The 12,330-nt window shown below is 43.0% G+C and overlaps 1 protein-coding gene across 4 annotated transcripts in view; it reads right to left on the bottom strand.

The window, feature by feature from the left end:
* The window catches only part of LOC147021494 (LHFPL tetraspan subfamily member 2 protein-like), a 40,433-nt gene that overhangs the window by 6,326 nt on the left and 21,777 nt on the right, over nt 1-12,330 (bottom strand). For all 4 annotated transcript variants that reach the window (XM_085891462.1, XM_085891461.1, XM_085891460.1 and 1 more), the window contains one exon: nt 195-727. In XM_085891462.1, coding sequence (XP_085747588.1) covers nt 195-612 — 418 coding nt within the window. In that variant the 5' untranslated portion in view covers nt 613-727. The remainder of the gene's footprint in view (nt 1-194; nt 728-12,330) is intronic.

The following is a 12,330-nucleotide window of genomic DNA, read 5'->3' as shown; positions in this document are numbered from 1 at the left end:
ACACTCTCAATGGTCCAATAATTAAAACTTACAGATGTTCCTTATTCATTCAAATCCACATAATTTGGTGAAATATCCAGAAAAAGTATTCAATCGTGTCTCTGTTACAGCTGACTGTACAATGCTCTGAGGACCCCCAAATGTCAGGCGGAGGAGGAAACAGAAAAAAATCTGGATAGGCCACGAGAACTCACCGGCAATGGCCTGCAGCAGGCCGCAGATGTTAAAAATGCTTTTGTGGAAAATGCTCTGCCGGCAGAGTGAGATCGGTGCGAGCAGAGCCACCATCGTTAGGATAAGTACACCGACCCCGAGGAAGATGGTGGTGGCCTGCCAAAATGTCGATGCCAGCTCCCAGAAACTGGCAGCATAAGGTCCACATAGTTCCTCTTCAATGGTGCCATGCCTCATGAGGCAACGGTTGTACAGTCCGAGGGTCGTGCGACGGTGCACGCTCAGAGGTGAAGATGAAGGTAGAATCAAGGAATGAGTGCCTCCGCCGCTCCCTGACAGCCATCGGGGGCTCAAGCAGGCGGATATCTCAGCCAGACTAACCAGAACGCTCAGCACTGACCACAGCAATGAGCGACACGTGATGATGATGTGGCACATGCCTCAAGCTGGTCCAGGCTCCCCTTGGAAAATGGCTCCAACGCAAAAGGTAGACACCTTCAGGTGAGGTAGGGACGTATGGAGCGGATCTTTCGACTTTGTTTATTGCACCGATCTGTGTAAAAACAAACAATGTGAATGATTAGAAATATAACATATTAAATGGTTAATTATTATTAGTTAAAATAATAAAGGTTGCACTGTTTGGTATAAGTCTCTGTGCACCTGTCTCTTGCTACTGTGATCCGAGACTGAGATCCTGTTTTATTAGTTTGTTCCCAAACTTATAATGGACTTGACATTCTTGTGAAAGTATATTGAAATCTCATAATGTCTCCATGCTTCATACAACTAAGCGTCTGAGTAATTGAGTTGACAGTCAGCGACACACAGATAGATAGACAACAGACCAAGATAGACTCAACAGACCAAGATAGTGAGAGAAGTCTCACAAAACCAGACAGCAAATGAGAAATTTCCTTCACAACTAAAGTGTGACTCCAAGAGGATTGAGAAATGAAAACACGAGGCCGGAGTGAAGAATACAGCGGTTTCTGATGGATGTTCTAAAACCAAATGTTGTCACGTCAGGTGATATTCACACCAACTCAAATTCATATCAATTAAAAACACTACTTTAATTAAAGTTCAAAAGCCGTGGCACAAAGTTAATAAAATTGAACAAGCGATGTAATGCAATGGTGTTATATAATGAAGTTAAGATCTTTACAGTTTTTGCTCTATATATATTTTTTAAATAAAATAAAGCTAGATTTAGAATAAAAAGTAAATACAATGATAACTATAAGCACACTCCGTAGAGTGCATACCTCCACCAGGTTGAACAGTTAACGGTTTTTATCCGACTGATAGGCCGGATGTGCATCAGGACCTGAACCGAAATCGAATCAGCTTGTTGATATCACACACCCAACTCATCCACCAAGTTTTGTCATAATCCCTTCAAAACTTTTATAAATATCATACGATGTATGGGTTTTGGCTCGACCTCTCAATTATGAAGAATCACTTTAAAAAAGGATTTTATCTGGATCTGAATCTTCACCAAAATCAAATCAGGTCAGGTCAGGTATGGGAGCATGTGCCAGAACAGCGCGTCGCTGCGTCCACTTTCCGCCGGTACTCCAGGGGCCTCCGTCTGGCCATCCCCCAGGCAGATGCCAGGCCCATCCCCATCTCCTTGAGATGATGGTCAACCTGCTGCAACCATGAGGCACGTGGTCGGCCCACTGGCCTCCTCCACTCATGAGACTCCCTCGCTGAGAGAATCTGGTGAGCAGGATCAGCGTCAGGAAAACGAGCCACATGTCCATACAGCCGCAGCTGACGCTCACGGACTATGCAGGTAACAAATCTCATCCGAGTCTCTCTCAGCAACCGCTCGTTGGACACAAAATCCGACCAGCGATAGCCAAGGATTCTCCGAAGAGACCTGGTACCAAAGGAATTAAGTCTCCGTCTCAGATCCTTGGTCAAAGTCCAAGTCTCGCACCCATAGAGCAAGACTGGAAGTACCAAGGACCTGAAGACTCGGACTTTCGTCCTCCCGCACAGGTACCGGCAGCGCCACACCCCATGATCCAGTGAATCCATGACTCCCCAGGCCCGACCCAGACGTCTATTGACCTCCGGCTCACAACCTGCGGAGACATGAATATCACTGCCAAGGTAAGTGAATCTATCCACGACCTCAACATCCTCACCACAAACAGACACAGACAGGACAGCAGCATCCAAGATGTCACCGAAAGCCTGGATCTTTGTTTTGACCCAAGAAATCCGTAATCCCAACGGCTCCGACTCCTCATTCAGCACCTCGAGGGCCCCCAAGAGGATGTCTAAAGTCTCCGCAAAGATGACTGCATCATCTGCAAAATCAAGGTCCGAGATCTTGACATTGCCAAACGATGCACCGCAACTTGATCTCTCCGACATCCTCCCAAAAATCCAGTCCATACAAGTGCTGAAAAGTGTGGGGGCAAGTACACACCCCTGACGAACTCCAGTAACAACTGGAAATAAGTCAGAGATGGTACCACCACACTTCACAGCACTCTCAGTACCAGAGTAGAGTTCAGACATCAGATCGATCAGTTTTGGTGGCACCCCACGAAGACCAAGAATCCTCCAGAGGACATCCCGATTCACTGAATCGAACGCTTTACAGAGATCAACATAGGCTGCAAGCAGCCCCTGCCGAAACTCTCGTCTGCGTTCGGTGAGGACACGAAGTGCAAGGATACGGTCAATCGTTGACCTCTTTGGTGTAAAGCCTGACTGCTCTGGACGCTGGTGCTCAAGCAGATGGTGGCGAACCCTATCAAGAATTATCCGAGCAAAGACCTTGCCCGGCACTGAGAGCAGCGTCACCCCTCGGTAGTTGTTGCAGTCTTGGCGATCACCCTTCCCTTTCCAGAGAGGGACAACAAGGCCCCTCTTCCAGTCAGTTGGGATGATGCCTGTGTTCCAGGCAGAGCACAAAACTGCATGCAACGACGCGAGTGCAGCATTTCCACCAGCCTTGAGAAGTTCGGCATGGATGCCACAGATCCCTGGAGCTTTGCCCCGTTTCAACTGGTTCACCGCAGCCCGTGTTTCCACAAGCGATGGTGGACCACAGTTGATTCGAGGGTCAGCAACAGGGATTGTAACACCCTAGACGTCCAACTCGACAGCTGGGGGATCAGCCTGGTACAACCGCTCAAAGTAACCGGCCCAGCGGGCCTTCACTTCAGACTCCTCTGTCAAGAGCCTACCACTCTCTGCTCGAACTGCAGTGCTGCGAGGGATGGGCTTGGATGAACGTAATGCGCGAATTCCCCTGTAAGCGGGACGAGAATCACCTGTCCACAGGTGATGCTCTACCCCCTCACAGATTCCTCGCACATAGGCCTCCTTGTCCACCCTCAGTGCACGTACAGTTTTACGCCTCAGCTCCCTGAACAGCTCAGCTCTGCCATTCAGCCTGGCCCTGCGACTCTGGTCAATGGTATCCAGTGTCCCTTGAGAGACAAAATTCTTCTTTGCCCTGCGGTGAACTCCAAGGCATCCACCGGCAACATCAAGGACGGTGGTCTTGAAGGTGCTCCACAACTCTTCAGGACCCCTCAAAGCACCCAGACCCCCCAAGTGTCCACTCAGCCTGTTCGCAAACTCCTCAGCTACTCTCTCATCCCTGAGCTTGGCAACATCCAGCCTAGGCTGGGATGGTACCATTCTCCAGGATTTAAGGTGCAGCTTTAGAGTTGCTACAACAAGCCTGTGGTCAGTATTGAGGAACTGAGCACTCCGGTAGACCCTGCAGTTCTGGATCATCCTCCAACGACCGTCAATGAGGACATGGTCAATCTCCTTTGCCACACCGCCAGCGTTGGAATACCAAGTCCAGCGATGAGCTTGCGGGCGCTGAAACCATGAACCAGCCACCCTAAGTCCATGACTTCTTGCAAAGTCAAGGAACTTAGTGCTATTCTGGTTCATAGTTCCTGACCCATGGGGACCAACACACACCTCATAACCATCCCTATCAGTTCCAGTCGATGCATTGAAATCCCCCAAGACTAGAAGTGTATCTCGTCTGGGGCACTGATCAACCACAGACTCGAGTGTGGCGTAGAATGTGTCCTTCACGGTAAGATCACTCGCCTCAGTCGGAGCATAAATAGAGACCAGGGAAATAACACCTAAGGAGTGACGAATCCTTAATCTCATAATACGCTCGTTGACCGGTGTTACCTCAATTATCATTGGGGTCAGCTTATTGGACACAGCTACAGCAACTCCTTGGGTATGGTAACCATCAGAGCGACCAGACCAATAGTAGGTGTAACCACCCACCATTATCTCGCCGCAATCCGGTCTCCGAACCTCAGAGAGAGCTGCAATCCCGATGTCCAAACGCTTGAGCTCAGATGATAACAGAGACAGGTGATCATCCTCTCTTAGGGATAGGACATTCCAGGCACCCACCCGAAGGGACCGCCTCAGGTTAACCCAAGGAGACCGCCGTCTGGTGGACGACACCTCAGCACCACTCCGACACACTCTCCCGCAATCTGACCCAGGGATGTTACCCCGTGGTTTCCCTCCTATCAAAGATTGGGGGTCCCGAAGGCTTTGCCCCAATCCCATCATCCGGTGAGCTGCCCTGCGAAGGGAAGCTGCACAGGAGGTACTCCCACGGAGTGGGTTTTCAGATTTTTTGCGTTTTTGCGTTTTGCGGAATGAAGCGTTTTATGGTGGCTGGAGTGCAAATCCTGCCACCAACCTCCTAATAAGAAGTAACCCAACTGCAGGAGGACGTCCGCAGACACAGTTGGGCACTAGATATGGATGGCCGTTGGCTCACAAGGAGCTCCTCCGCCCTTTGACAGGTTTTGTTTTTAATCCTGCTGGGTGTCCATATCCAAACACCCTCCTCACCAGAAAACCTGGTGGGGGAGACGGTTTAGTCGCCGACAACCCGACCATGGAACAGGTTAGTACAGGTTTACATGGTACCTGTAGCAGGTCACAGATCGAACCTGACCTGACAAAAATCAAATCAAGTCAAACAATCTACCGGTCCACCGGGTTTGGTCCAAATCCGTCCATAATATTTTGAGATATTGTGCTACATACCGTTTTTCGTTCTATCTCACAATGGTGAAGAATGACTTTAAAAATTTTAGGATCTGGATTTGGATCTTCACCAAAATCTAACTGTTTCGTCCACATCATCTATCAAGCCTGTTCACCAAATTTCATCCGAATCCATCTATAACTTTTTGCGATATCCTGTTCACAGACAGACAGACAGACAGACAGATAGGGTGAAAACATAACCTTCATCCAACTTCAGTGGTGGAGGTAATGAAATATAGGAAAATGCAGAAAAGGGAATGAACTTATCCAGCCTGCACCACATCTCCATCCCAACATGAAAGCAACAGCACATGTTACACACCACCACAGGCAAACCAAGGTATGGTCGGAGACAGGCAACAAAATACTGAAAAACACATCGACAGTCCTGAGCGACATGAAAATTATAAGCAAAATAACAAACTATCAAAAATCATAGAGAGATAAAAATGCAACACCAGGCGAATAAGGACAAAAGATAAAATGAACAAAAAGGAATTCACAGCAGCGACAAAATGGCAGCATGGAATAAAGATCGCAAGTCCAGCGACGTAGATTAGTACGGGAAGGTTAAGGTCTCTTAGGATTAGTACAGGACTCTTAGTAAATGACGGATCCAACATGGAGGATCGAACACGTGCTGTATATTTGGGATCGTGGTTTCGCTGGAAGATGAGTGCCCCCTCACCAAGTACGTTCCTGAGGCTAAAGGTCGATGGTCCACAATATGGATGTACCTCACAGCAGTCTGAAGGCTTTCAGTTTCTTGTAAAATTATGATTCACTTCTCTGAGATGCAGCCCTACACTTATGCCAGTTATCCACCATGCTTCACTGCTAATGTTGTACGATGACCATGACAGCATTCCCTGCGCTGTTGAGCAGACCGTCGGAGATTACTGCCAAACGAATAAAACATATTAATCGAACGACAACATTGTTCTCTGGAGTTTGTGCTTAAAACCACCGACGACTTGAAGTTTTAGTTCAATCTCAACCTTTTTGTTGAGTTACCTCTTCCCAGAACGGTTTGAGCCGTCACACTTCCATCAAAGCCACTTTGTGCAATCGTGTGTATTACCATTGCTGAAGGCACATATTCACTCAGAGCTGCATTTAAAGAGCTGGACCGGCGGAAAGATCCATACTCAGATATCATCAATCGCATAAAGATTCACACCACGAGGTATTTGCTATTGAGTTTTCGCTTATCTCGAGTAACTTTATCAACACCAACATTTTCACGTCATCTCTTCAATCTTCCATCCATGGATATTTGCTCTGACCCGTTAAAAAAATTTTTATTGTTTAACCCTAACAATTTCTACAAACTCCTAATTGTGGTATTTCTTGTCATTTGAGCCACGACAGAACGCTATATTTCTATACAATTACTTACAATACAGTAAAATGTTCCGCCATCTTTGAACTTTCAAATCAAAACCTCAAAGTAAACAATTCCCCCTCTGCTAGTTTCACGATTGTCAACTTGTTCAACAGATATGAGCATGAAGGCTTTTCTTTTCCATCACCCCTGATAATGAACCGCACAAAACAAATATTTTGAAGAGACCGGTAGAATGCGTTGCCTGCAGAATGACCCACAAAGCGGAGCAGAGATCATTCCAGAGAGACATGGATGTTGTGTTATTGCCAGCAGCAAGGTGCCAGGAGCCCAACGCTGCCAAAACGTGATAAAAAAGTAAAAAAATAAATAAAATAAAATGCCTCGCATACCTCTCCCTTTCACTGTTTCGTGGCTATTATGGAAACCGAGCAACACTTATTCATGATAAACACACTAAATCTGATTAAAATGGAACAGTGTCACCAATTCCTGCTTATTGACGTTCCTGTGAATGCAAGCCTGTCCTTATCCTGCAGGTGAGGGCAGGTACGACTGCTTTGACAGTGCCTGCGTCCACTCGCTGTATTAATTCTCTTTTTACTGGTTACATTTACTCTATTTGCTTTTATTTATTTACTTTGGTTAGAATGTTTATAAATGTTACCAACTGAGCACTTTGCTCATGATGTTTCGGTTGAAAGATTCAAGTCCCTCTCCCCTTCCCCCACCCCACAAAGGTGTTGGTTTGTCCATTGTTTCAGTGTCCTTGTCCTGCCAGCAATATACCGAATGTACAATCTCATTCATGAGCCTTATATCAGTGGAGAATGGATGAGGTTGTGGGGGGGGGGCTCTCGAAGGCCCGGCATGCATCATGTACACGTATTCCCCCCCCCCCATTTAAAATATCTTGAATACTAGCTATTAAATAGTGGGGCTGGCAGGATGGCCCAGAGGTAAGTACAACCTCCTCCAGGCTGTCAAGCCTTGGTTTGAATTGGGATGTTTAATGTCCACTAACTTCTGCTGGCAGACTGGACACACGTTTAACATCCATCCAAGGGATGGCACACACATTGATGAATCACCCTGCCCCATGAAACATTGGGATGACAGTTGATAGCTGTGTCAGGTAGATAGCTGTGTCAGGTATCAACCCTGACCTGACCTGACCCAGCTATCAACTGTCATCCCAATGTTTCATGGGGCAAGGTGATTCATCAATGTGTGTGCCATCCCTTGGATGGACGTGTAACGGGTGTCCAGTCTGCCAGCAGAAGTTAGTGGATGTTAAAGATTCCAACGCACATCCTTCACGAAGAGTAGGTGAGCTGTCGCCAGCACCATGAACAAATTCCAAATTCCTGCCCTAACTAGTCGAACGTCAGGCCCGGCCAGCTGGTTCGTGAAAACGAGGGCCAAGACCCCCGGAAGACTCCTAGCCAACCCCGCAAGAAAGGTAGGATAAGACACACCATCAGTTTGTATTTTGCAATATACTGCCTCATTTAATTACACCGGTCAACACGATTTCTCTTGCATGGGGTTTTTTCAACGGATTCCAGCTAACTTTTTGGTGCTGAATCCAAATCCGTCATTGACCTATCATTAAACATGATACTTTGAAGGTGGACGGAGCCCGGAGGTTGTGTTTTCACTCGTGTCTGTTTGTTTGTTTGTTTGTTTGTAAACAAAAGTTCTCAAAAAGTTTTTGCCTATCACATCAGGTTTCTGAACTATGAAAAATCATTATTTTTGAGAAAACAGCAATTTTTACACTCGAAGTTGAAAAACACTGTTGCATTAGAAGATCGATAGATGCAAAAATGTTTACAATGAAAGGTACCTACTTCAATTACAATATTTAAATCATACATTAACATATTATTATACATTTTCATATTATTAAAAATGTTTTTTTTCATTTCCATTAACACATTATTACACATATTTTTACACATTTTCTCGATATTTTTAATGTATGAAAAGTTTACAAATTTCACTAAACTAAGTTAAATATATAGGCGGAAAAAGTTCCCCTTAACATGGTGCACATCACTTAAATACAAGGCATCACTTAAGCTCAAAGCATTTTATAATTATAATTATATATGATTGAAAAGAAAATATACAAATATATTTATTTGTATCCATCCTTATTTGGACTATTGTGAATATCTTGTTTTATGCACGATTAGGCATAACCAGCAGAAGCCCGTGATAAAAGTACAATGACGTATTTTTAAAAAAAAGCCTTTTATTCTTGCACTGGATGATAGAGCTCAAAAAAATGGAAGGTTATAATTTATTAACAGGAAAGAAAAAACTTTTGGGGGGTGATCCAAGCAGCAGTCTGTTACCTATCCACTGCCTAGATTACTTTTCTTCTCTTTTTTTTGTCTGAAATTTTTTTTGCAATTTCCCCATATGTTTGGTTTAATTTGCAGCAACTTTAACTTAATAATTTTTTTCTTTCCAAAGAGTATTTCTGTGTTTCAGCGTGCGAGAGACGGACACAGACAGCATTAACCTATATATGTACGAGCTGATGTATCTGGTGTTGCCCGGGATAAATTTCACATGAATTCCCCAGTTCAAATAAAATAAAGTTTTAGACCAAAGACTGAATTTGATTGTTTATTAATTTTTTCCTTATAGTAGGGCAACTTAGCATAACAATTGTGCATTTTGTGAGGAAAGCACCAAATTTGGCAGACTAGTAGCCTATCATATTATGAACAGATTTGGATATTGGGCCATCTCAAAATTTTTGATGGAAGTGGAAAATGGCTGCCACAGCCATCAGCGGCTGAATTTGAGATGGCCCAATATCCAAATCTGTTCATAATATGATAGGCTACTAGTGTGCCAAATTCGGTGCTTTCCTCACAAAATGCACAATTGTTATGCTATATTTAGCTAAGTTTCCCCACTATTAGCAGAATGTCTTTCTTGCAATGTTTGTATTGCTCAGGTCGCTGGTACACTTTCTCGGACAGCTTCAAGGTGTGATTGTCTTTCTTCCTGCTTCCGCAGTGCTGGATTTAGACTCGGTGAGGCCCGAAGCTGTATAAAGCTTGGAGGCCCCTTGTTGAAAAATTACACCAGAAGGTCTCACAAAAATTGAAAACATATATGCCTTTTAATTATTTAATAGCAAGGCATTTAAAGTGAAAAACACATTATTTTCAAATGAATGCATTTACTGATTTGCATATTTATCATTTTGGTTGGCTTGATTTCTATCATAGATTATAAGATAGTATATAGTCACGATGGTTTCCCGCACCAAGGTAGCAGCAGCTCTTTAGGCCTCATTCACACATTTTTACACGTCTTCTCACATTTTTTGAGGCTCCTGCGGATTGCAAGGCCCTAAGATGTAGTTTGTTTAGCTTATGCCTAAATCCGGCACTGCGCTTCCGGGTTTCTTTTTTCACTGCTGATGTACATTTGCCCAAATTTACTCGTTTCTTTGGTGGCATGGTAAAGTTGTTGGGATTTTCGAAAAGTAACAAAAGACTGCCACATTAACTTGCTGTAACAACCATTACTCACATGACAAGACCTGATGTGGCAGAAAATGATGGGACCGATTTTTGGGAAAAAATGCACCAAAATGTGGAATTGCGCCAAATCGAACACTTGTTCATATTGCAGGAACAGTCAAATGCAGTGTTGTTGAAGATCCCGTGTGCTATGCACTTCTTTCTTGATAGCTCAAGGTCCAATGGTTTTCTTGGTAGCTTGAGGTCAAGTGGTTTTCTTGGTCGCTCTAGGTCCAATGGTTTTCTTGGTAGCTTGAGGTCAAATGGTTTTCTTGGTAGCTCTAGGTCCAATGGTTTTCTTGGTAGCTTGAGGTCAAATGGTTTTCTTGGTAGCTCTAGGTCCAATGGTTTTCTTGGTAGCTCGAGGTCAAATGGTTTTCTTGGTAGCTCGAGGTCAAGTGGTTTGCGCTTGCATAAAGGACAAACAAACACAGGCCAAAGATGTGTATATATATATATATATATATATATATATATATATATATATATATATATATATATATATATATATATATATATATATGTATGTATGTATATATATGTATATATATATATATCTTCTTCTTCTTTCGGCTGCTCCCGTTCGGGTTGCCACAGCGGATCATCCGTATGATCCGCATAGTGATTTGGCACATGTTTTATGCCGGATGCCCTTCCTGACGCAACCCTGGTCGCCTCTTACGACACAGGGATAAAAAAATATATATATATATATATATATATATATATATATATATTTATATGTATATAAAATATATATATATATATATATTTATATGTATATAAAATATATATATATATATGTATATAAAAAAAAAAATCTATATATTTATATGTATATAAAATATATATATATATATATATTTATATTTATATGTATATAAAATATATATATATATATATATATATATATATATATATATATATCTTCTTCTTCTTCTTTCGGCTGATCCCGTTAGGGGTCGCCACAGCGGATCATCCGTATGATCCGCATAGTGATTTGGCACATGTTTTACGCCGGATTCCCTTCCTGACGCAACCCTGGTTGCCACTTACGACACAGGGATATGGTACACCTATTTTAACCGGGGTATACACCGGCCCAGAACACTGGTACTCGTTTCGCCGACCTCGGAAGGATGACAGGCTGAGTCAACCCCCTGGTGTATTAATTCAGTGGCCCAACGGGGCTTGAACTCAGGACCTTTTGGCTCCCAAGCCGCTGCCCTAACCACTGCGCCAACACCAGGCTTTATATATTTATATGTATATAAAATATATATTTATATGTATATAAAATATATATATATTTATATGTATATAAAATATATATATATATTTATATGTATATAAAATATATATATGTATATAAAATATATATATATAAATATATATATATATTTATATGTATATAAAATATATATATATATATATATATATAAAATATATATATATATATATATATATATATATATATATATATATATATATATATACACATATGCCAGCAGGGTATGCTTACACATTGTGTATGCATACGAACCGTGCTTCCCCAATATCGTGGGTCGCTCACCTCTTTGATTTTTCATTTATTTATTTTCTTCTTTTTTTCATTTATTTATACTTTCATTTACGGATGCTTTCCAACGGTTCTGTAATTTTTCCTGGTGTCTGTTGGCTTCGATGTCTGTTGGCACACAAAACTACCATGCTCCCCCATTGTCTCTACTCACCTGCATTTTTTTCATTTATTTATATTTTCATTTATGGATGTTGGCCGAAGATTCTGTGAATTTTTCCGGTGTACCGGCTTTGATGTCCATCGGCACGCAAAATTTCAGGTTTCTATATCACCTGGAAGGTACTGATCTTTGAGTCAGTCAGTGAGCCAGTGGTTTGTATGCCTGGTGTTGGCTTAATGGTTTGGGTGGTGGGCTTGGGTTCTGAGTGATCCTGAGTTCAAATCCCACTTGGCTGTTGAATTTATATCAGGTGGGGTTGACTCGACCTGTCATCCTTCTGAGGTCGGCAAAATGAGTGCCAGCATGCTGGTATACTGTGTTTGAGTGGCGACCCATCCAGGATTGTGTCCAATAGCCAAGGAAACTGCTGAGGCAGCACCGACGCTCTGCACAGAGAATGGTCCCAATGGATGGATGAATGTCAGTGGTTTGAAAG

This window comes from Eptatretus burgeri, chromosome 8 (assembly GCF_056783735.1).
Source record: "Eptatretus burgeri isolate ZD-2024b chromosome 8, Ebu_testis_v1, whole genome shotgun sequence".
NCBI lineage: Eukaryota > Metazoa > Chordata > Myxini > Myxiniformes > Myxinidae > Eptatretus > Eptatretus burgeri.
Note: the sequence above shows the minus strand (reverse complement) of the source record. Positions and strands in the feature narration are given on the sequence as shown.